Genomic DNA, 26,352 nt, shown 5'->3' with positions numbered 1-26,352 from the left:
TCTAACTCGGCAGAGAGGTTTTTTTCCCACCTTTGGTTGAAAAATTGCTTTTAAATTCCTATATAAGACAATGTTAACACAATTCCAAGAAGGAGGCATGTTATTATTTTTTAAAAAAATGAACAAAATTTGAAAAAATAAAATCTTATTGCAATGTAGGAGTCAGTACAAATCAATGATAGTATCTGAAAGTAGCTTTCTTCCAAAAATTTAGCATCACATATATCCTTAGAGGCTAGCTTAAATAAATGGCAATGCTATACAAATAGAAGAATGTAAAGAATGATTGAAACAGTCATTTAATTTATACTTCTTCATAGAGATTAATTAAAATCCTATTTTTTGTAGGATGTCCAGCCTGATACTCATTTTGTTTTTAGATTCATGACTGCATTGGAATTGAACCACATGAAGTTGTGGTCATAGTTATCAGCTCAACTACACATTGGGAAATAATCAAATGTACATTTGGTACAGATGAAGAATTAAGTGAAACATGATATGCCCAACCTGACCTGAGGATAATGGATTAAAACTGGATCATGGAATCATAGGATTATAGATTTAGAGCAAGAAGGGACATTGATGATCATGTATTTCAACCTTCACTTTTATAGATGAGAAAACCAGAGTTCAAAGGAGTTCAATGATTTGCTTAAATCACCCAGTTACTAAGTGTCTCAGGCTCTGTTCTATGGTATCTACTCTTCTTTTTCTAAGACTTTAATAAAACCCTAGAAAACAAATGAGAATGTTGGAAATTGGAAAGCACCTTGGAGGTCATCTCATCTTTACTGTTCCTTTTATAAATAAAAAACTGAGGTGAAATTTATGTAACTATCTTAATTAAATCATGTCTGGTATATTTTTGATTTCATTTTTTCCTGTTTTTGCCCATTCTCAGTGAGGATGGAAAACTGTTGTCACCATCATAATATCCTGAGCTCCAGGAAAAAGTTCCTAAATCATTCCTTACTTATCTTTTCCATGAGATAAATAATTCTACTTTTTTACTCTTCTTCATACATCTGGTATTCCAAATATTAAGTTACCTTTTGATTTCTCCACTGAATCATATTCCATTTATCCACCTTTCTTTTAAGCAGATTATGAAGCCCAGAAAGGTACACAGAACCCTAAAAAACAAGTGGGAGAGAATATCATTTTTTAAAAATAGGAATTCTTAACTTTTTTGTGTGATGGGCACCTTTGGCAATTTGGTGAAACCTTTGGACTGCTTCTCGGATTAATGTTTCAAATGTATAGGATTATCAAGGAATCCAGTTATGGTGAAATTCATTTATCTAAATATAGTTTTAAAATCAAAGTCATGAATCCTGGCTTAAGAACCCCTATTTTAAGATTCTGTTAGTATGTGGAAATCATGAAGATGGGTTTCTTCAGCCCAGGGGTAAAGCTGTAGTCATCTGCTCCAAGATTTTCTACCCTAAAACCTTCTATTTGAAATTAATTTATTGTTAAATACAAAAGTGAAATTCAGACTTGCAAAGATAGTGGGGGCTAATTTACCAAAACAGAGCACTTCGCTTCATCTTTTTGAAAGAGTGTAAGGCTATTTTAATGAACCATTTCAGCATGGCTATAGTGGCCTTTCCAAATACTCACCATGAAAATGACTTTCATTTGTCACCTTTAGTAATTATCTTGTGTGTTTTGATAGACTTGATTCATATAGATCATTAGCCCTACCTCTTTTTTTCCTGAACTAATATTTGTATATGTCTGTGTACGTGTGTCTTGTTTTCTGACTTTAAAATGTTTATTATGCTTTAGACAATTACCCCAGGGAGATTATGTAAAAAAGCCTGGAGATGCCGATTCTTTTTATAGCGACATGCCTCCGGGAGTCAGCACAAACTCAGCATCTAGTTCTAAGAAGAGGTCTGCTTTTCTGTCGCATTTTCAGATTTCTACCTGTTCCATCCCACATTATTCCATTAGTCAGAACATTTCATTATTTTGCAGCAGGTTTGATTACTTCTTCCTTCTTTCTGGAATGTTATAAATAGTATCCCTTGTTCTTTGATTACATGCATGAGTTCTGGGATGGGGGGAGAGGTACTCTAAGGTACCCTATGCTCTAAACTGTCCGTTTTCCTAATCAAATGAGAAAAATCAAATAAGTAAAAAACAACTTTATGTTCATAGCAACCCAAGAGGGTGATGAACAATCTATTTCTCATATATCTCCGGGAAAAAAAATAGTGTTCACTGATGTTTTTAATGGTGGGTTTCATATCATGGCCTTGTAGTCAAAGAAAAAGGTTACTATCATGCTTCAATAAAAAAGCAATAAGTAAAATAATCTTATAGTATAAATGCTATTTAGAAAATTCTTTAAATACTATGTTGTGTTTTTAAAATAAAAGCTAGACATGAAGCAAAGATTAATTATTGTGAAATGTGCTTTTGAATGTTGCATTAAGGATTGCTAGTTTTGCATTTTATTCCTGGAATGATCTTTCCTAGATGTATGCAATTTTGAGCTTAGTGCTAGCAAAACTGGTTTGATGTGTGTTTGTCAGCTTTCATATCAATATAGTATGGGTAGATGCATTATTCATCTGTTTCTTGGAGTCTGATATCATATTTTGCTTCAAGTTCATAAATTACATAAACAGCTCTTTAAATGCTGCATGATTTATAATTATTTCCTCATAAAATGAGGAAAAACAAATTGCTGGAATGCTTTAGGAAATATTCATAATGGTTAGCCTGTTTTCATAGTGAAAGAAAACTGATCCATAGAATAATCTCATTAATTGGTAATGGGGAGCAGGGGCAGTGGAGGGTGTAAATATATTAACACCTTATGTGTTATTCTTAGAATGGTAGTTACTTTGGATTGTAAACTGACAGAAAGAAAGCAAGTAGAGTGGATAGATAAAAAAATTTAAGTTAGAATGGACTTAAAATTCTATGATCTCTGGCTTTACTATCGTCCTGTTAGCAAAAAGGATCACTTCTCAGATTGTTGATATAATAAAACACCTCCCCTGTCTCTCCCCAATTTTTTTCCATAATAGATCTTACTCATCAAAAACACATATGAATAAGCAATAAAAATAGCAAGTTTGATGAGGTATAGAAACCTTTTAAAAACTTCCTAGGAGCTCTCTCTCTCTTTTTTTCATTTTAATGTTATACTTTATTATAATAAATTACTGTACACCCAGCTTAGAAAAGATAATTTCTACTTAAGGGATGTAGAATTTGAGAAGGGAGGAGAGAGAGTGTTGTTGTTGTTGGGCTGTTTTTTATTTGGTTGTGTTTTTTTTTTTGGTGGTTTTTTTGTTGTTATTGTTTTGGATTTTTTTTTGGTTTGTTTTGGAGAGAGGGATCAGGTATAGTTAAAGGGGACAAGGGTCCTTCTGTTTTCCATAGCACAGGCATATTTTCTCAGTAAAAAACAGTTTTAAATTAAGTAATGTAGTGGATAAATGGAGGATGTGGAATAAATTTCAATAGTATTTCTGTTATTGTTGTCCCAATTTGAACACCATTTTGTTAGCTATCCATAGTGAAGAATGTTATCTTAACTTCAGAGAACCAGTAATGTATTGGTACATAGTGTATCCACTTAATTATTTGATCCAAAGTAATTTAGTAAGAAATCTTCCTTTTAAGAGAAGATTTATAACAATTTTCCATCATAATGTGTGATGTTTAAAGTGAGATGCCATTTTCTAAAGCACAAAAGCAGTCATCAGAAACACCAACAAAAGCATTTGGGTGGTTTCCAGAACTTCATCAAGGCTCAAGGTTACAAATCTTAAGCAGCTTGGAAAAGTATGTTGAGTATTTTTACTCTTCCTCCATGGGTATGTAGAATGTCATGAAGTGGTTCTTGTGTGATACCAGGTAGGTCTGTCCATTTTGTTTCTAACAAATATTACATTTAAAGATGCTGGGACACAAATATACAAATGGCAGTAAAGTTGTTAATGGAACCAACCCACAAAGGTGTCCATGATCTATGTCCGACCAAGTTCATTGGCATTTATTTGATGAATCAATAAACTTTTTAGATGATAATGGTGGAGAAAATGCCATTCATCAGGGGAGAAGTTGATTTATTTTCTAAGGAAACAACAGTATCATCTTTATGGCTTAATCATATTTGTCTTGAGTAAATCTTAATCAAACTCTATCATGGCCTTATCCTTAAGAAACAAGTACAGCAGGACCTCTTTATAACCCGGGTATTGGCAAATAAGACTAACCTGTTATAAGCAAATGAACCATGTCAAGGTTTTTACTGTATGCTCTCAACCTAATCAGAAGTTGTATATCCAAGTCAATTGAATAATGAACCACGTTAGCTGGGCACGATGGCGTACACGCCTGCAGTCCCTGCTATTGAGGAGCTGAAGCTGGTGTTTTGTTTGAACTCAGGAATTCTGAGCAGTAGTAGGACTAAAGCAGATCAGGTGTCTTAGACAAAGTCCTTTACTAATAGGGTGAGTTCCTGGGAGTGAGACTACCAGGCTGTCTATGGAGGAGGGACAAACAGGCTCAATTTAGAAATAGAAGAGGTGAAAATGTCCACAATGATCTGGCTTTATTTGGATCGGGTCTATGAGTGGTCACTAAATTTCCAGCCTGGAATAGTTTATAATAATAACAATAACAATAATAACCATGTTATAAGGGGGTTCCTTTGTATTTGACTTTTCTTAAATTGATTTTTGTGCGATTCTATTCTTCATGTAATATTTTTTATTTCTCTTCATTCTTTCATTTCCCCAGATTGTTAATTTTGTTATTATTTATTTTATGTATTGTATAGTGATATAAGCAGTTTTGTTTATTAATCTTTAACTTGGAAAACTAAGAGGAAGATAGGTAAACATTACATGTCTATTTCAATTTCAGGTCAAATGGACTCTCCCATTCCTGGAGTGAAAGGATCCCAGATACAAAACATATTTCGGACATCTGTGAAAATGGAAGACCTCGAAGTAACTCATGGCAGGGTAAGGAAAATTGAAATCCCTAAATTCCCTCTTCAATTGGGTTGGATTCAATTGGGCTAGTTTCTTTCTCTTTTCCTTTTCCTTTATAAGACAATTGGGGTCAATAATTCATCAATGGGACTACCATTAATCACTTACTATGTGTTCAGCAGAGGAAAGGAAATATAGTATGAGGATCCAAGCTGTTTTTACGCAGAATAAGAATATAACTCTTTTACTGATGAATGCAAGTTAGAAAACACTGTATAACTAGAGATGGCTGAAGGTGCTTCAAAATGCATTTTTGATTGATAAAAATGGTCTGAATTAGAAACTCTTGCAAATAGATTTAAAATGATATTTTAACATGCATAATTACCTAAATCTTTTATCTCCAACTCATCTTTTTCAGGTAATCTAGGAGGCAACAGAAAGAAAGTCAGAGGCAAAAGATTTAGACCACGATCTAATTCGACTGAGTAAGTCTGACTCTCTAATGAAAAAAGAAGCTCCTGTGTACCTTGTGACTTGTTCTAAAGAAAATGAGTTGATCATTTTCAAGTTAATTGATCAGCTGGTCAAAGAAGTAGAAATCAATACTTTGGTATAATCTGTTTTAATCTGACATTTTAACTCTCTTTTTGCCCTTGGAAAATTAACCATAACTTTTCTTTTTTACATAGGCATCTTCGCAACTGTGCCCATAGCAATACTCAATGACAGTGAGGGTCTCTACCCTTGTTGCAGGCTTAATTCTACAGTAATTTTCCTTTGTGGTGTCTTGGTTCAGTGTTTGAAGGGAATGCTGCTAACTTTCCTTTATTTTCTTTTCATCACACTGGGTTCAACCATTCCAGAGAGATCACTCTCTCTTTTTCTCCCCTAATACTCATTCCCACCTTGAAAGCATTAGGAAAAGAGTCCAAATATACTTGGATGGTCTCCTCCCAAATTGAAGCTGCTGCTCAGAGATTTTCATGGCTGTGAACTAAGCATTCTCTCAGACTAGTCTAAATAAAACATTGCTATCATACTTACTAAAAGAGACTTAAAAGGCTATTTATACTTTTTCTGCTCTTTAAGATGCTTTGACATTTTTGAATATAGCACTGCACATAAGATTGTATATGCAAAAAAATTAGGGAGGAAGAGTTCACACTCAAATATTTTAAAATAATGTAATCACCTTGCACTTTTCTGTCTCTCTTTTTAAATATATATATGTAATATATATAGCCACACTTAATTAAATTCTTCAACTACCTTCTTGAAAGCCAACATAGCCCAAATCTGTATCTTTATATATAATACTTATAACCCAGGTCAATTTCCATTTCCCTTGTCCCATATCAGAATCTTCACATTTCTTTCACTCTAGTGCTAATTGTTATTCCCAGAATCTCACTTGCTACTTCATACTTTACTAATGATTTTTTTTTGGTTAGTTTTGTTTTTGGGGAAAAAAGCCTGATTATCAAGTATTTTGTTCACTGCTTGCTAGAAACTTATATCAGCATTTCCATCATATACCCTACCTTTTTTAGTCCAGGTATAATAACATTGCCCTGAAATTTGGATCTTCCAAGCTGAATGGTATTGTCTGTAAGTGGCTTGTCAAAGTTTATATAGAGGATTCGTTATCCACTGGGAAATACTGGGCAATTTGAGTAATTCCATTGCATGAATCAGAATGGCAATAGAAAAATGACACCATTAACTCCCAAGCTCTGAGAGTTTATCTCACACACTCCCAAAGCACTTAGGTGCTTTAGGTCTTACTGTTGATAAACTCTTCTTGGAATGTTTTGTTTGGTTATTTTGCATGGGGCTACACAATATGATACCTAAGCTAAGAATTTACTTAGCTGTCTTTCATCCAGTTGCTCCCTAGAATGAAATTGATAAAAAAAAAAAAAAAAACAACCAAACTTTTCTTATTATTTTCTTTATGTACTCTTTAATTTTCCAACTGTATTTCCTACAACAAGGTTAAACATCTCTAAAATTGTGGGTGTGAGGGTAAGGAGATGACATTGACATTAGAGTAGAACCATGGGTTTGGGGACCAAAGAGTTATTTAATTTTTATTAGTACTAAAGAGATAAAGTAGGGTTACTATAACACTTTTCTAGAGTAATCACATGATTGTCTTTTGGTATAACTTTCCCAAAGACTTGTTTTTTAAAATTACCTGATACCACAAATAACTTTTGAACAACTATGGGAGCTCAAATATAAAAAGGGAAATTGGCAATGAGTCATCTTTGTAGGTAAGAGACAAGCCAACTAGTAAAATTTCAAAGTTTTCACTGATTTTCCAGAATATGGTCCTTTATTTACTTCCATTTAATAATGTGAACTTAATAATATATTTCCCTTGAATAATAATACAATAATAATACCAAGCCTTTGGAAACTGACTTATTATCTCATGTACCCCTTTTGTATCTAAACAATTTCAATAAAGTGATAAAAACCTATTTATAAGCATCCTTGCTACACATGGATTCCACTTCCGTTTTCCAGATTTCTTGGTTACTGCACCACTTCCCTCACTTTTGATATAGTGATATCATTGAGTAACTATAGTAAAAATATAATGTGTGGTGTCAGGTGGGACTTTGCTCTTCTAGTTAGGGACATCCCACAGATGTGTTTGACTTTTAGAGAGCCTTTTTTGGAAGAGTAGGATTCTGCTGAAAGCGGTAAGACAAACCAATGGAATACCCTTATCCTGAGGAGTACAACATGAAGACGTGTGCTTTGCTGATTGACAGCCTGTGGTATCTTTGTTAAATCTGCATTGTTTTTCCTCAAAGCCTATACATCTTCCTCACTGTTGTACATAATACTGACTTTTTTTTGGCTTAGACTTTCTATTATATATTGTGTTTTTGCAGGAGGGAGCCCCAAGCATCCGAGCCTGGGCACTCCCTCGACCAGCCAATCCCAACCCAAGGCATAAGCCCAGGGGTTTCCGACCCCCCCTTGACAGGGAGTCAGGACCACAGGTCAGTTGCCATCTGCCCCTTTATTCTGGGCTGCCATTTAATTCTCCTCAAAGTCTTTTCCTTATCTGAGCTCAGTTATTTGATTTATGATGAAACCCCCTGTGACTGCTTGGAGATGCTCCTGATGCAGCCGGCGCTAGCTAAGCTCTCCCTGCCTTTCCAGCCTGAAGAATTAAAAATAAATAAATAAAAACTAAAACTCTCAAGCCTGGGTATGAGGCATTTCTGCATGTTGCGCTATGAGACCAAGTTGAGTTATATAGACTGAGTAGGGTAAGTTTTAGGTCAATTTGATTTTATTTCATCAATCTAACCACCATATCTTGAGATAATTGGGATGATAATTGCAAATGCTTAATGGGCAGATCCCTAAAAGAAGCAATTGAAAGGCTCTATTCCACGGCCTTGAGTAAAGAGATTCTAACCCTCTGAAATGCTACCCAGTTGGAAAGAGTGAAGCTGACCTCGAATGGCAAGCCTTACGGCTTATAGCCATTGTCTGGATGATATGTCCATTGAATTTGCATTTGAAGCGCAGGGAGCAAACTGGCCTTCAGGTCCCTGAAGTTGCAGGGGGTCTGTGAGTGTCTCAGTTCGTGGTATGGCTATGTCAGTGTCTTAGCTGGTAATAGCTGCATGGGCTTCCTGTAGTATCATCCCCTAGCCCAGAGCTTTAACTAGCACTTCATCTGTGGCTGTATTGGCTTTTTTCAACTTTTACTTTGGGTTCAGAGACTCTATTGAGAGCTTCAAGCAAGTTTTTATTTGCTCTCTCTTTCTCTCTCTCTCTGTAAAAAAAAAAAAAAAGGCCCATTGAAGGTGGTTGTGGCTAACAGCAAGGCTCTGTTGCAAGCTGATTCCTCACTTAGGGGACAGCGCATCATTGGCAAAAATGGTCTCAGAAGTTTTTCAAACAAATCCTTCTTTCATAGACTGAACTTTCTGATTTTCATTGTTGTGATATGTTGGGTACATCTAAAAAGGAAGGGAAGCGAGAAAAGATCAAAGCTAGAAAGAAAATAGTTTGATATGCTTAAAAAATAAAAATAACTCTAGTAATGAGGGTATAAATCAAATGCACTTATAAACAGCTGTTTGAGAACTAAATAAAGATGGAAGGAGTAGACTTTGTCATCATAAAACCCCATTTTCGGCTCTGGCTTCTTTCCAAGGCCCTTCCATGGCTTTGTGGGGTTGATCTCATCAATTCCCACAATGTCTCTATCATGTGGGCAAGAGAAAAGGCTTAATCTATTTGTGTTACTGATGAGAAAACTTGTGGCTCCTCACATGCTCCATTAGTTGCAGGTACAAAGACCCAGGGGGATATTCATTTGGCCCTAAAGATAAAGCACAAAACTCAAAATCAATCTGCTCAAGATTGGAATCTTTTCTCCCTAAAGTTTTCTCTTTTGGGGGGTAGTGGTCCCTTCAGGCATATATTCAGTGCCTCGCTCAGGAAGGAAAAGGGATGAGCCATTTATGATGTCCTTGGACCCCAGATATTGAACTTGAGATAGTTACATGGAGAGTAACTCTCATGGGCTATTTTTAAATTGACACCTGAATCACTGTAGGTTAGAGTGTCCAAATTTGGGAAGGGATGTACCTTGCAGACATAGCTAAACACCAAGAACCAGTCTCAATAATTATTGTAGAACTTGGCAGGACAACTGTAATGCTAATGGCTCTAGAAGCCATGGACTTGACTTCTCATTGATTCACAAGCATGAATCTCTTAGAGACTGCCCATCTAGCACTGTTTTTGGTTGGAGAGAAAGATAGAGCAGGGTATGAGAGGTCTTTCCTTCATCCATGAGAGAAGGCAGACTCATGGTACTGTATCGAAACATCACTACAGTTAGAGTCAGAGAACTTGAATTCATATTCCAGATTTGTCCCTTGTTATCATATTACCTGAGCAGATCATTTCTCCTCTTTCTAGACATTTTCTCACCCATAAAATGAATTAGTTGCATTAGATCAGGGGTTCTTAACCTTTTTTGGGTCATGGGCACCTTTGGTAGATGGGTAAAGCCTTTGAGCCCCTTCTCAAAATACTATTTTAAGGTACATATAATAGAATGAATAAGGTGACAAAAGAAATCAATTATATTGAAAAAAGTCTTTTTTTGTAAATCACAAACCACAGGTTAAGAACTCTTGGGATAGCTGACCACTAAGGTCTCTTTGCCAACTCTAAATTTATGGTTCTAGTCAGGCTTTTTTTCCTTTTTTTTAATGGGATTCTTACAGTTTTCTCTTCCCCAGATAGCAAATTTCATTTGTTACACTCTGAATAGCCAGAGCCATTTAACAGGAAATGATTGGAATAAAATCATTCGGGGATGAGACTGTGAAGGGCCACTAGTAGTGTCTAGAAAAGAATCTCTAAATCCCTTAGGGAGCCCACAGGAACTGTTCTCCAGAAATATGACTACACTCCAGAGTGATTGCCTCGAGCCTTGTTGTAGCTGAGATTTCCCCCCTCCCATGCCCTTGTACAGATGGCCTCCTCCCCATCCACCTCATCCCCATCCTCCACCCACCATCCACCCTGGTTTGTTTGCATTTGAAGGGGGAAGACATCCTTGCTAAGCTTGTCCCATGTGTTCTCAGATTTTTCTATCTTGTTCTTCTGCTTTCTCTGTTCCTTCCATTGCTTTCTGCAGGTATTTAAACCCATGGTTCAAAAGAGAATATAATGTAGCTAAGTGGGTAGAAGATGTGAATAAAAACTCTGAAGGACCATACTTTAGGTATTTGGTGAATTAATTCTCTATTCTTTTCAAAGTTTACTAGCTCCATACCCCTTCTCCCTCCCCACCCCACCTCACCTCCAGCACTTAAAATACTGGGGTAGGGCTGGACTCTCTTGTGTCTCTCAATACAAGTCCCTATATGTGGAAAGGATTCCCTGTTCATTTGCTGGTTTGGGGGTTCTGTTTAATTTTTGGTTGTTGTTTGTTGTCGGCTTTCCATGCAATTCTCATTCTTTTCTGAATGTTTCAAATAAAACCATTTGAAAGGGGTGTCATTAGTGCATGCCCTCTCCCTCTACCATCTCTCTAGCTTTTTAGTAGCTTTCTTTTCATTTTATGCTAACTAGTATCTTACAGGCATGAGACATACCTTCCACTAATAAACATTAACCCAACCCAAATTTAATTTATCTAATCAAGTGACTCCATAATGCATTCTCCCTGCCTATTGCCTCAACTAGAGAGGGCATCCTAAATTTGAGTGAAAAGAAGATAACAGAAGGCCGTGGAATTTTACCTCTTTTAAACAATTTATTGGATTTTTTTTTTTTTTACTATGACCATGAAGCTCATTGAAAGCATGATGGCTGCATGTGAAAATGTGTAGGATGGTCTTGAGTACATTTTGGCTAGAATGATTATTAGGTGTTGACCAACAGTTACATTGAGAATATATTTTCAAATCATTTTTCCATGGATTATCAATAATATGAAGTCTTCAACATTATTATTAATTATTATTAGTATACTTGATCTGGACCTGAGATTTCATCAGCATGGGATTTCCCAGTGTGGAAATCCCCTTCTTCTAAAGGCTGAAGACGTCATGGTCTCAATCAAGTTGTTCAGGGCGTGGAGTGTTCAAGTGGCTTACTCACAGAGTATAGTGATAGTCACACAGAGATAGTAATATGTCAGTTATAGAACTGGAATCCAGGTCTTCCTGAATCCAAGAGTTGACCCTGGCTAGAATAGATGTCACACTACTTCTAACACAGTCTTCCTTCCAATAAGAAATTCAGCTCTTCACAAACTTTCTGGGTTCTTGAACTTCCTTTGGGGAGACCACTTCAAGTGGAAACCAAAAGCTTCAAGAAAAGCAATGTTCTTAACTTGCACAAATAGGAACTGTGATTCTTATATTGCAGAAGCTACCCAGTGCCCTGTTTACATCATGTGACTGGACTCTGCCTTGCAGCAGCTCTGAATTGTGTTTCTAGTATTCAGTTGGCAAGAACTACCATTCATCCTTGTATTTTCCTATCAACTGCTCCTCATTTTAAACTTTGGTAATACTGAAGGCAAAGAAAGCTATCACTGGAGGAAAAAAATTGTTCTCTTTTCAGAATAGCTTATAAGAACACTTTCAGGTAAATGACTAGAGTTGGTATTTCTTGGACAAGATTTTTAAAATAATCAAAATTAAAAGAGAGAGAGAGGAGAGAGAGAGAGAGTGCACCCAGCACCCAGAGAGGTGGACTTTCTCTTCTAGGGTACCATTTAGAATAATCTTGCAAATAGTTTGAGAAAATGATTAGGCCTACCTGCGTTTTAGCTTGACTCATGACATTTGCACCCTACTCATGGCATAACCCCTTGCCTGACTCCAAAGAGATACCCTTCACTCACTCACATGTATCCCACCACCACCTTCACCACGGACATATCCTACCTTCCCACACTGGACCCTCCTACACACACATGCTTATATTCAAACATCCCACCCTCACCTACAGCTCCCAAGATGGCCAAAGTCAACAAGACAGGTAAGATCATTTTTATGTTTTCTTTAAATTTTGTTCACCCTTAGCCCTATATTCCTAAGGCTTATGGGCAGATTCTAGTTTGTTTCACCCACCCCATTGTCATTCCCTCAAAACTTGTTTGGTCCTAGGCTGATAGACAAATGGCCATTTTTTTTAGCAAATGAATTTAGCACCTATTAATAATAACGAACAAAATGGTACCCTGGAAGAGGCAATTCCTGTCCACAAGGTCAGCTGAGTAGTTTATACTGCTCCCAGAGAGTAATTCATAGTCTTTGGGATCAGGTCTCAAGTTTTCATCTGCCCAGAAGCTGCATGGATGCACGAAGTATGGATGGGGAAATGCCTCAGTAACCCAATTGCACGTGTAAAGCTGCCTGGGCAGTATGAGAGGGTGTCTGACGTGCCCGCTGACAAGGTGGCCGCTTCGTTCTACTTGATTGGCCTAAGAAATAGGCTCCTGTTTGGCACATCATTGAAAAGCCATGTCTTGGTCACAAGCCATTGTTGACAATAGCTTAATAAAAGGCTACAGCCCAGGGTTGTTCCACTTTGAGATAACCAGGGGGACCCTTGCTGCAGCTCTTGGGGATCAGCCAATTTGATAGCTCTGTGGTTTTGATGAGTCAGTGAACTGTCCCAGAAGTTTAAAATTAAATTTAAAAAAGTCTTAGGACAGCAGGAATAATTCTTGCTTTCCCTCTGGTTCAAACCTCTTGGGTGTACCCCCAATTCCTTGGCTCATGCTTATGGCAACCTGTGCTTAAGCCAGCTCTGCTTTTCTTGCCTTTTGAGATTTTAAGGCTACATCTCTTAACAAAATAACCTCAAAGAGTAAAGAGTACATTGTAATTCTTTCATGTTGTATGATTCCTGACTTCTAGAGCAAAATATAGTGGTGATTCTCTGACTGTCGTAGATGTATATGACAGAAAATTCTGTACCTAAGATGGAATTGGTTGAATGGTCAATTAGAAAAAGAAATCATTCATTAGTGGTTCAGTAGAAATAGGAATGAAGTTTCTAGCAAAGAGGCTCATGGTTCTATTGGACTCCAAACCTGTGATGTTTAATATCATTATCAATAATTTGTATGGGTAGAATTCTTGTCCAACTTACACATAATATAAAGCTAGGAACCAGAGTGTCAAGATCCAAAAATAACTTGACTATAAAATACTAAACAATCCAATAAGGTGAAATTGAAAAGGGACAAATGGAGAGTTTTACTCTTGATGTCAATAAAATTCACAAATCAAGAAAAAGATGGAGGAAGCATAAGGCAATTCCTCTCAACTACAGAATAATTTAGGAGTTGTACAGGATTGCAAACTCAATCTGAGGCAATTGGTAAATAGCAACCAAAAAGGAAAATATAATCTTAGGTTGCATTGTAAGAGTCAGTGTGTCCACAAATAGGAGGAAATGTTCCTGTTGTCTTGGGTCATTTCTTATCAGTTTTCAGCATTACATTTAAAGACTGATAAGCTGGAGAGTATCCAGAGGAAGGCAATCATAATGGTGAAAGAAATGTAGACTGTACCATATGGAAATTGGTTGAAAGAATTAAGGTGATTTAGCCAGGAGAAGAGAAGATGTTGGTCTTCATATGGGATAGATATATGGTACAGTGGAGAGAGCACTGAGTCTGGAGTTAGGAAGTTTCATCTTTCTGTATTCAAATATAGCTTCAGACACTTACTAGTTGTGTGACTCTGAGTAAGTAATTTAAACCTGCATGCCTCAGTTTTATCATCTGTAAAATGAGTTGGAGAAGAAAATGACAAACCACTTTATTATCTTTGCCAAGAAAATCCCAAATGGAGTCACAAAGAGATGACTGATAAATGACTCTTCAGTTGCCCCCTTCATATTTGAAGGGCTGTATGGAAGAAAGTAGACTTGTTGAGTATTTTGGGGGGTCTCATTGGACCCGTGATTTCAGAAGAATTGTAGGGGAAAGTTGCAAAATAACAATCTCAGGCTCAATGCAAAGAAAGGTTTTCCTAAAAATTGGAATAATATCAACAGGAAATAGGATGCTCTGAAAGATAATGAGTATCCTTTAATTGAAAATCTTTAAAACAAAGGATGAGTAGGTCATTCATCAAGGATATTTGGTTTGTATTGTTATATGTCATATTATATGGTTCCTGACATTCATCTCAACTCTAGATTTTGAGATTCTAAATTGTCTGGTTCTGATCCAGTCTAGGAAGATTAATGTGATCTGAGCTAACTCTAGTTATGGGGATGCTGGTGATGGTAGCAGAGAGGATAGTAGTAGCGATGGAGGTAATGGGAAACTTCCCTAAAAGGATTCAACCTTAGGCGTTTCAGTGTAACCCAAATTCATACCCTATCAAAAACAAGACAAGGACACTCCAGGTGGGGTCTGAGTCTATTCTGGTACGACCCTCAGGCAGGCAGTACTGAAAATCTGGAGATGTGGGGAGCTCTTAAGTGGCCTTACATTTCTAGGTCTAGTATAGTGCTGTGCCCCAATTTTTTCATATATAAAATAGAGATGATGAAATTTAAACTCTGTTTAGGAGTATTGTTATGATCAAATGAGATTAGAGCCCCAGAAATGCTTTGGGAAAGTTTAAGAACTAAATGAATGGCATCATTATTATTCCTAATGCTGTCATGTTATTATTCGTCTCCCTTCTCCACTCCATATTACAACGGATAACAATGAAGAGAGGCAGTGTTTGGAGTGACTAGAGAGCCAGTTTTGGAGTTGGAAGGCCTGCCTCAGATAGCAACCACCTTTGTGACTGAGCTAGTTACTTAATTTAGACTTCCAGGAAATCCTGGGAGTTTAAAATCTATCTAATATTTAGTATCTAGGACTATAAAAATATCAAAGGAATGGCTCATTGGCATTAGGGGAAGGCATTTCCATGCCTGGAATTCCTGACATTAATGAAATCATGAGTCTGACATCTTTCTACTAAAGTTTAAAAGGAGTGGCTGCTGCTGCTGATATTTTAATTATAGTTAACTTGGATCTTTAAAACTTTTAATTCCTTAGTTATAGAATCTGATACTCTCAGCGTTAGGATGATTTAGATTCAGGTTAAGTAAGCAGTGGCCTAAATTTATTGCTATCTCTCTCATGGTGTAGAGATCAGAGAGATAAAAACAATCAATCAACAAGCTTTTAAGTGCCTACTATGTGCCAAATGCTGCAATGGGTGCTGAAGAATTGGAAACAGGCATTTGGTGTTTCCATGACAATCTTATTCAAAATAATCTACATGTTGATGAATGAAAGAAAATTAAGTTCTGTGGTCATTTGTAAATTCTTCGTGGCAGTGATTTATGTGAGCAATTTGTATGATAATCATATCTTTATTTAAAGAGTTTGGAACATTTTTGGAGAAACTGTAGCTTTACAAACTGAATTAGTTTTCATAATATCCCTGTTGTAGAGGATTGAAAAGTTAAGGAGTCATCTGTATTTTATGGCAACCAAGAAGGCAATTAAAATCTTAGGTTGTATTATAAGAGGCACAGTGTCTAGGACTAGGAAGATGATGATATTCCTGTGTTCCTGGAATACCCGTGACAAATATTGAGAGATATATATATATATATATATATATATATATATACATGCACATACACACATATAAATATATAAATATGAATAAAGCAGGGGTAATATTATGTCTCTCCAAATATCAGAATGATTTATGTGTAACATACAACAGCCATGTCTCCTGATTCTAGCTTTCTCTAGGAATTCCTGTTTTTATTTTACTGATAAGGAAGTGGATCAGTAGCAAAGAAGGGACTTTAGAATAGCTATATAGCGAGAGAGAGAGAGAGAGAGAGAGAGAGAGAGAGAGAGAGAGAGAGAGAGAGAGAGAGAGAGAGAGAGAGAGAGAGAGAGAGAGAGAGAGAGAGAGAGAGAGAGAGAGAGACTGGCTGCATAAACTGGATAAAGAGAGCCCATGTGCAAGGTAATTTGATTCTATCCAATAAGCATTAGTAACTGGCTTCCTCCTAAGTGCAAGGTGCTCTACTAGGAGTGAGGAATACAGACTAAAAACACAAAGAAACAACAATCCCCCTCATCCCCCACCAAAAAAATGTTCCTGCCCTCAAGCTGCCAAATTGGCATTGCAAAAACACAGATCAGACTATGTCACTCTTGTTACTCAGAGGATACTCACTATCTATTGCTTCAGAGTTTAGCATTTCAAGCCCTCTGGATTATGGCCTTATTTAATATTATTCCCCCTCATATACTCCCTGTATCAGATAAAAATCAGTTTTCTAACTATTTTGCATACCTCCACATCCCGTTTCCCACCACCATCCTTTTGCATAGACTGCTTCCCTGTGTCTGAAATGAATTCCATCCTTACCCCTGCTTCCAGCTTTTTCAAAACACAATGCAAGTTCCACTTTCTACATGATGCCTTTCCTGACCTTTCCAGTTGATTGTGCTTTCTCCTTGAAATTACTTGGTATATTTTGTTGTTTCCTCAATAGAGACTGTAAGCTCCTTGAGGACAGGGACTATTTCATTTTTGTCTCTGTCTTCCTGGAATCTAGTCCAGTGCCTTCCCCATAGGAGATGTTTCTTAAATGTTGAAATTGAAGTAATTGGTAACTGGAAATAAAATTGAGTGAGTAGGCTGGTTTTTCAGTATCTTTCAAGTCATTCCATTCAGACTTTACCTATTTTGCCATATATTGGGATAATCCTGTATAAATCTAAAGGGTAAAAGCTTTGTGTGTAGGGCTTGTTTTATTCTCTTATTTCCAGTTCCTGGCACATAGTAATTACTTAATAAATGCTTGCTGATTGATTGGAATTGAATAGGACAGGTTTTTTCAGTTTCCTCATTTTATAGATAAGGAACTGGGATTCAGGGAAGGTAAATGATTTTCCCAGAGTTTCACAGGGTTGTATCAGAAGTAAGATTTGAATACAGATCCTTTGATTCCAGAGCCAGAGTCCTTTCACTATAATACACTGTGTTACATAAACCCAAGGCCAGTTATTTATGAACGAATTATCCTGGAAGAATTCTAAGAAGCTATAAACTCTAACCTTCAATGAGTTTAAAAATATGATCTTGAATAAATGCCATTCCCAGAAGTCAATGAGACCCATGAAGGTTTCAGAATATGAAGACTTATCCTGCCTCATTTTATTCATTGCTTAAAGATGTCCATTCTAATGGGATACGTTTCCCTTTTAAAGGAAATTCATCTTTTGTCCTAGGAAAATGCTCCGTGCTAGAGTGGTTCAGCTCAGTGCTACATTAGAATGGAAGGGGATAATATTTTTAGACACCAAGAATCACATGGTCCCTTCTCACCCCTCTTAATCAGCTTCCCCCAGAAATCAACAGCATATACAACTATGTCAACAGAATTCAAAAAAGCAGGCACCCACTAAAGGCAGATTTGTTTTTTACCCTTTTCACATTTTTGTAGTGTTCTAATTGGTTTTCTGGAGGTCTTTGGAGCAGCCTTTGTTTCAGCTGAGTAATCAGTATGTGTGTATATATATATGTGTGTGTGTGTGTGTGTGTGTGTGTGTGTGTGTATACAAACATATCTATCTAAATAGGATGAAAATAACTAAGAATTTGAAAAAGGGAGAAAAATCAGGATGATCTCATAATCATGATAATAACAATAACAACAATTATATATTCTTATGTAGTCAACCACTCTAGCACTGGACATTATTCTAATTTAAAAGATGAATTTTCTTTAAAAGGGAAGACTTGTATAGGGAGATGTAGCATGTTAAAATGTACCTCTTTAAGCAATAGATAATTTCATAGCTCTTTGATGTTTGCCAAGTACTTTACATATATTATCTCATTTGATCCTTGTGACAGTCCTATGAAGTAGATGTTATTATTATCCCCATTTTACAGAAGAGAAAACTTAGACTCAGCCTGATATGCCCAGGGTCACATAACCAGTTATTGTCATTATTGTTTGTCCTTTGTTCTTGACCAATAGTATCTAAGAAAGGATTTTAAATGAGTTCTTCCTTTTTCCAAGTCCAAAGCTATCCATTGTGATATGGGGAAAAGGGTAACATTCATGTGTAAGTTGAAAACTATCCCTCTAAATTAAAAAAGACAAAAGGAATTCTCCCCTCTCCCCATTTTATTGGGTGCTGTTCTAGGATAAAGTCTCTCCAGATTCCTAGATGCTGGTGATCTCTCTTCCAGCCTCTGTCGTTTGGGTAGAGGCCATATAACAGCCTAATGAGCTTTCCATTTTTGCCCATTAGGCAGGTTTGGCCAATACCCTCTTGTTTTGGGGGGAAGACCCACAGAAAGTAGAGTCACTGAGGACCAGCAGCTATTAGAAAGAAAGTTCCCAGACCAGAACATTGGTTTTTGATGTCAGGGGAACAAATCTCATCATATAATGATGAAATGACACTGGAATGGTCAGGATACACTACTGGTAACTTACATTTGCTTATTTCAGAATTTTTATTTTTTCTTTCTGGAATACATCCATTGCCAGGAAAATGTCTTATGTCTTTCTAATGTCTTAGAAAAGGAATGTAAGGGTTTGGGCAATTGATGGAGATGGTGGGGAGGACAGGGAATGGTGGTGATAATGTGTAAAATTCCAGTCAATAAAGTGCTGCTCCCTGCCTTATTGACACAGTGTGCCCTCCACGGAGATACCAAGGTTTACTGGCTACTGCTTATTATACTCACTTCTTACAGAAATGCTGATTGCAGCGACTAATCAGACCATTTTTGTATGTTCTCATCAAACTCTGTTTGGCTGGAACTCTGCGCTCTCTGACGCTTGCATGCCTACTAATTTACTCTTAGCATTTCTGTACTTGCTTATGTTCCTTCACAACTAACCGACTGGCCTCTGAATGCATGAATTCTGTGACTTACCAGCAAACAAATGTTACTTGTCATGTTGTATTTTAAGAGTCTCTTAAGAAATAATTGAAGTTCCTGTTCTTTCGACCATTCCCACATTGAGTGGTAAAAATCAACCAGCAATTGCTTTATTGCATATTTGAGGGACCAGTATTGCTTGCTCTTACTAGGTCTTCTCCAGGCTAGTTTCCTATCTAGCAATAGACCACTTGTTCTATGTACTTACTATAGTTTTACAAAATATGATTCAATTGGGCAAAACTAATATATTTCTGAGAGGGAAGAAATAAGATTTTCAGTATTCAAGAGTTGTAAATGACATAGTGAGGTATTCACAGGTAGTTAGTGAGCATTTCTAGTAGTATCCTTAAGTCACAGAAAAGAGAGTTCAAACTAGATTATATTTGGTTCTGAGCCAGATGTTTAAATAGTGGAGGTTGCTATTAGTCAGTGACATCCCATTTATTTCATGTGTTTTCAACATCTCAGGACTTTGTCTCCTGCCAAATCTCCTTCTTCCTCTACTGGATCTATTGCCTCCAGCAGGAAATATCCGTATCCAATGCCTCCACTTCCTGATGAGGAGAAGAAGGCGAACCGACAAAGTGCCAGGGTATGTGCAGCAACTTTATGTGTTTATTCATTAATATATTTATCACTTTGTACATCATTTAATCTCTCTGGCTTTTAGTTTTCTCTTTTTCAAAATGAAGTTGTGTGTGTGTGTGTGTGTGTGTGTGTGTGTGTGTGTGTGTGTGTGTGTGTGTGTGTAAATATGTGTGTGTCTAACCAAATGGCCTTTCTAGCCCCAAAGCCTATAATTTTATAGGAGACTCCATTTCCCTTACTTTGTTTAAACTGCAAGGCAGAGTCCTTACATGGGATATTTAGAATATTTATTTTGCATGAGATCTTTGCATGTAAATCACCAGTCTCCCTGGTCATTGTTCAAAGGTATTTGACTACTGACGCTGGTTTGTGAGAGAAAAATTTCATTCACCAATAGATCCCACAGAAAAGAATCACTTGGGTGGAATATTTCAGAAGATTGATTTGACCTCTGGTTGCATTTTTGGTTTTATTTTATTTGGTTTAGTTTTATTGAAGAGAGAAAATACGAGGAAATGTGTTTTGACCCAGAGAAAGACAATCCATGCCCTTCATCTCTCAATTCTGGCATATTTTACATGAAAATGCCAACTTAAGCAGGTATATTAGAGAGTGTGACCAATTCTTCTTGGAACTGATTCCTTTAAGCAGTTAACTCTCTTAATACATTTAAAGGAAAATTCTACTTAAAATACATGATTTCCTAAAAACATCTCCCAAATAAAGAGATATACTATGTACAAAAAGATAGATCAACATAGGAGACATAAAGAGGAAACGCTGATAAAAGTTGCCTGGTATTATAGACGTCCAGTCTCTGTTGTGGCTGGATTGTTGCAATACAAAGTGGAATCCCTAATTTTCTTTAAAGCAAAAGAGCTCCCTCTTCCATGAAATCACTCCTGTTGCTTCCTTCTCCTTCCATCTTGACAATTACTGTCATTTTCACAGTTCAAAATAATTCTGTGTACTTTTTTATCTTTGTGTGTACATGCTATGTTTCCTCATTTATACCACTGGAAAAATTTCTTTGGACCAGAGAAGATTTTTTTAAAAATTTGTATCAGTAATTGCTGGTATGAGATGCAGTGTGATGTTAGGGACAGTGTGGGGATGGAAAAGTGAAAAGGGTGAGAGAAAAACAGAGAGAGAGAGAGAGAGAGAGAGAGAGAGAGAGAGAGAGAGAGAGAGAGAGAGAGAGAGAGAGAGAGAGAGGTGGGAAAAGTGAGAAAGAGATCTAGCATTCAAATGAGAAGGTATGCTCCAAATCCCTTTCCTGCTACATCTAGAAGCTAAGTCACCCTTAGCAAGTTACCCTTTTTGGGTTCCAGGCAATTTTCTACAGGGGTTCTATATGGCTCCTTTGGTGGACCCTTTTCATAATTATGTTTTAAAGATGGATAAAATAAAATATACAAAAGAAAATGATTTATATCAATACACTTAAAAAACAAAACAAATTTCCAGACCTCAGGTAAGGGATGTCTAAGTCAAGACCTTAGGCTATCGAGAAGGAGTGTCAGAGAGAGTGTTCTCCTCTGAATTTTCCCAGTGATATAAGGTACCCAGGAAGCCAAAGACCTAGCTCATGTTTTTTAGACTTGTCTTGACCTATGACTTCGTTGATGTGGAGAATTCCTGATGAGGAAATTACCCCATGGCTGCTGGTCGACAACTGCAAGGCAATATGTAGTTTTAGACTTTGGAAGAGGTGGAGTCACCTGCCCATGTTTACACAGCTAATGAGTCAGAGGTCCATGACTCAAACTGAGATTTCCCCAACTCCAAAGCCAGCTCTCTTTTCTCTATACCGTGCTGTCTCTTCTTTGCACATAGCAGATCTAAATAAATATTTGTTGAATCTAATCGACTTGAATTCAAATGTCATACCTGTATAAGCCAATGGACAAGTATTTGCTGTCTGGGATGTGTTTACTTGCAAATAGACCCCTGCCCCTATATTCTTTGGTTTCATCTCGAAGACAATGAAGAGAAGGGTCTTGGTCGTGAAATGAATATGTTTTCAGATATTTAGAAAGCTAGCCTTCTGAGCCATGTACAAAGGGACTCTTACGATACCAGTCAACAAAACATTTAAGGATCTAATGAGTGTTGAGCTTGAACTCTGCTTTTCTCATTCTAAGGCCAGATCATTTTTTGTCTTTGCTATGGAAGCAATGGGAGAAGTCCCAAAATGTCCAGCTTCTTAAACATGTTCGACACACATTTGTTAAATACCTATAACTTACAATTATAAGAGGAATCTTCCTGATTCCAGGCTCAGTGCTTTATGCACTCACCATCTAAATGCCCATTCTCCCTCTGCCCTTTTAAATGTATCCTTTTTGTTTAGAAGAATTGCATATGTTTAAACTATATAGGATTACTTGTTGTCTAGGGATGAGAGTGGAGGGAAGGCAGGAAGAAAAATTTAGAACACAAGATTTTGCAAGGATGAATGTTGAAAACTCTCTTTGCATGCGTTTTGAAAATAAAAAGCTATTATTTAAAAATAAGGATAAGTAAATATATTTCTTTTCAAGCATTCCCATGAGGAATAGGATGAACTTGATTCAACTTCCTAAACTTATATGTTTTTTCTTTTGTTTTGTGCAGCTATGGGAGACCTCCATTTAAGATCAACTGTTTACATGTGACACATTGGAACTGTTTACTTCAACTTTTATAGAAATTCAGCCTCACCGAGTTGATGCAAATGTATCTGCTCCTCAGATGATATGAAAAACCCACAGAAACGCCAAGGAGGAGAGAGAGCTGGATCTCATCCCTGGATCATTTTTTTTATCCACTGCTGGCTTAGAATTTTACTCAAACCATGTAAAGAACCCTGGGAATCATATAACATAACACAGAATAACAAATAGTCCGAGTAGGGCCAAGGATAATCCGCATGACAGATAGATAGACAAGTAGGACTAAGAGTAATTCACAGGTCCTCTATATGGCAAGTTTCCCAGAAGGGAAATGCAGTCCAAACGAGGTCAGTTGTGGGTCCAGAACTGGGTACTTGAAGCACATCCTCGCCATAGACCATAATGCTATGTGCATGAGCCTTTTTTCATTTGTTCTCCACATTTAAGGAAACAACATACCATAGTAGAAACTAGCATGCAGGGCTAAGACCTAACAGGACTCTTTCTGCAGGATTGTAAGCTATGAGAGGCTAATAGCCTACATACACTTTAAAACGTACATCCTTTTTTACTTTTTATGTTTATATTCTCAGTCTAGAAGTACAACTGTACATAAGTAAACATTTTTAAATGTCAAAAACAGCTGTTACACACAAGTGTATTTTGCCAAATGCCTAAACAGTCGCTCATGACTAATAACATCACTACAGATCCAATGGTCTTCTAAGATGACGAGCAGGTTAAATTTTAAATTGTAAATACAGCAGTTGGGGATGTAAGTGTGTCTCTCCAACACTAGTGTCTGATCAGAACACCTGATGTTCCCTTAAATTGTGGCCGTCCCAGAGGCTTGGAATAAGTGATCAAGACAGCAAAATGTCAATCAGGGGTTCCTGCCTCTGACATCGTGCTAGCATGGCACATGACAGCTGGAACTCTGCAGTTAGGTACTGTGTTACGCCCTGACCTACGGGTTGTCCGGTCGTCCACCTTTTTCTTCCTGCAAATCTACAATCCTAACTCTAGCAGCTACAGTTTTCCATGTATTTATGACTGGCCCACTTATATTGCTGGACATGAAGACAATTTGGAACCAGGTAACAGGAAGTTACCTGAGGGAAAGCAAAAGAAACCTACCAGACACGCTTAGACAATTGGAGAATACTGGAAGTTTCCATCCTAGTAGGCTGATAAATGAAACCTGAAGAGGCCATACACAATGTGTGTAGTATTTGCAAGCTTATAAAAACAGCTGATGGGAGAAAGCTAATATTTTGAACCCTGAATTTTATTTTTTGATTCACAGAAAAATAGGAATTCTAATTTAAAAGACTCCTTCCTCCAATTCAACTAAGTGGAAGACTGGAAGTTGGTGAAGGTCCCACTGGGTCTTTCTAAATGGATGATTTGTTCTAATGAACTAGACAAGTGGTAGAACCAAGAGACACTTGGTAATACGTACTGATACATACTATTTTTTTCTCAGTCTCCTCATTTCTTGACCCTTTTCCTTGAAATGAATGAATGGTCAGCAATGGGCAAGATTTCAAAGATGGCTTCTTAATTCGCTTCTTGTTCAGTTCTTTCATTTGTGTCCAACTGTTCATGACCCCATTTAAAGTCGTCTTGGCAAAGATTACTGTAGCGGTTTGCCATTTCCTTCTCTAGTTCATTTTACTATTGTACTGAGGAAACTGAGGCAAATTGGGTTAAGTGACTTGCCCAAAGTCACATAGCTAGGAATTGTCCAAAGCTAGATCTGAACTCAGGAAGGTGAGTTTCCCTGACTCCAGGCCTGGCACTCTATCCATGGTACCACCTAGCTGCCCCTCTTAATTTGCTCCCCCTTCTTAATTTTCATTAAGTGCTCACAGGGAAACAATGTGAGCATCCAGAGTGGAGAGAGCCAAGTGCTCGAGCAGTTCTGTATTGTTTTTATGTTCATGTACTTCCTTTGACTATTATATATCTTTGAATATGTTTTTAAAAAATTAATCCAATCTACTTTCAAATATAAAACACATGGAGCATTTTAAGGGCAGGACATGATATGACTTGAAAGTTGATCTTGTATCAAAAATGCAAAACCTTCTTGCCAAAATCTGGGTAAGTATTTGCCAATGTGACCAAAGGGTTGATGGCAAGGAGGGCCAAGAGATTTTGGAGACTGTGAATAAAAGTGGCTTTTGAACAAGACCTCTCCCTTTAATATGGATTGAATGTTCTCCAGCATTGAGTATATGATGGGTACTGTGTAGCTTACCTGGGACAGATGAATGAATTTAATAATTTAAATTTAGTGTACCTCATGGAAATCTGTTGTCCAGTCAGAGTGCTCCATCTTCACAAGGAGAGCACCCACTTGGAACTCCAGGTCACAGGCTGATCTATCTTTCTTTTATTCCCTTCTTTCCCATTATTTTCAATGGAAATGATGAATATGTGCCTTTCAGAGGATACTGTTTGGAGGAAATTGTCAGTGATAGGCAGCTGGGAGTTGGTGCATGAGTACAGTTTGTGGCTCCCAAGATCTCTAGGTCATTCTCTTTGGTAATCTTCAGCTAAAAGTTATGGGAAAAGTACTTTATGTTTATTATAATGGTGACATTGCTATAAGTTGAACGACTATTATTGTCAATGTTACATCATGGTTTTCCAGTCTTTGCTGTTGTATTAAGTTTTTTTACACAGATTATTAATGATACTTGGAGATACAATTGTTTTGGAACTTGAGATATGTCAGATCTAACTTCATAGGACTTTTGATGAAGTCATACAAAGGATGGGTGCGTTACATTAAACACAAGCACAAACAACTTTTATAGATTGGTTTCAGAGGGATCATCGGGTCATAGAAGTTGAAGACCCTCCTTTACAGATGAGGAGAGTGACTGCTGAGGTTAAGTGCCAAGGTCACATGGGAAATAAGTGGGTTTGATCTAGCTCCAAATCCAATATCCTTGCCATACACCATCCCTGTTTCCAAAGAGAAAAACAAAGGAATTACCTGAATCATCTTCTAAGAAACTAATCCACTGCAGAAGGCCATTGTAATATGGTTGTATTAAGCACAGAATAACAGTACTGGGACCTTTACAATACTTCCTTTGAACCCCAGCTTTTTGTCCTTCAAGTTTTGAGCTAAGACAAAATGTTAGACAATTTCTACTTGTCAAAAGCAATTGAATGACTTAAAAACAATCCCTTGGTTTAAAGGAATTGTTCAAATGTTCAAAGTCCCTTGATAATTATATTTTCTTTACTTTTCTTTTTTGCTGAGGCACTTGGGGTTAAGTGACTTGCCCAGGGTCACACAGCTAGGAAGTAGGAAGTGGTAAGTGTCTGGGGCCACATTTGAACTCAGGTCCTCCTGAGTTCAGGACTTGTACTCTATCCACTGCACCACCTAGATGCCCTGATAATTTTATTTTCAACCAATCTCTCATTACCCCCTCCCTCATCATTAAGATAGGTGGCTAGGGAGGCCCCTGTAAAGGGAAGGTTCATCTTAGTCCCTTGAAAGCTCTCAAGGAAATTGGTCAAGTAACCTGAATTTTGACAAAGCCATACTTCTTGTAGGCAGGAAGCACAAACTGCCATGGAATTCTGTAATGATGGTAAATGGTCTCCACAAGGATGAATAGTACACAAAGAGAAAGGCAACATCCCTACATG

The 26,352-nt window shown here is 37.2% G+C and overlaps 1 protein-coding gene across 8 annotated transcripts in view; it reads left to right on the top strand.

Moving 5' to 3' along the window:
- The window catches only part of ADAM22 (ADAM metallopeptidase domain 22), a 265,301-nt gene extending 239,891 nt beyond the window's left edge, over positions 1-25,410 (top strand). Inside the window, exons 27-33 of one of the 8 annotated variants that reach the window (XM_074266614.1) lie at positions 1,795-1,902; positions 4,897-4,997; positions 5,389-5,455; positions 7,877-7,987; positions 10,660-10,746; positions 19,904-20,027; positions 22,640-23,424. In XM_074266614.1, coding sequence (XP_074122715.1) covers positions 1,795-1,902; positions 4,897-4,997; positions 5,389-5,455; positions 7,877-7,987; positions 10,660-10,746; positions 19,904-20,027; positions 22,640-22,660 — 619 coding nt within the window. In that variant the 3' untranslated portion in view covers positions 22,661-23,424. Of the gene's footprint in view, positions 1-1,794; positions 1,990-4,896; positions 4,998-5,388; positions 5,456-7,876; positions 7,988-10,659; positions 10,747-19,903; positions 20,028-22,639 lie in introns of all 8 variants that reach the window. The other 7 variants (XM_074266613.1, XM_074266616.1, XM_074266615.1 and 4 more) reach the window with 7 other exon arrangements.
- The last annotated feature ends 942 nt before the right edge of the window (positions 25,411-26,352 follow it).

Source organism: Sminthopsis crassicaudata, chromosome 5 (assembly GCF_048593235.1).
Source record: "Sminthopsis crassicaudata isolate SCR6 chromosome 5, ASM4859323v1, whole genome shotgun sequence".
Taxonomy (NCBI): Eukaryota; Metazoa; Chordata; class Mammalia; order Dasyuromorphia; family Dasyuridae; genus Sminthopsis; species Sminthopsis crassicaudata.
This window is presented reverse-complemented; position numbering and strand designations above follow the sequence as displayed.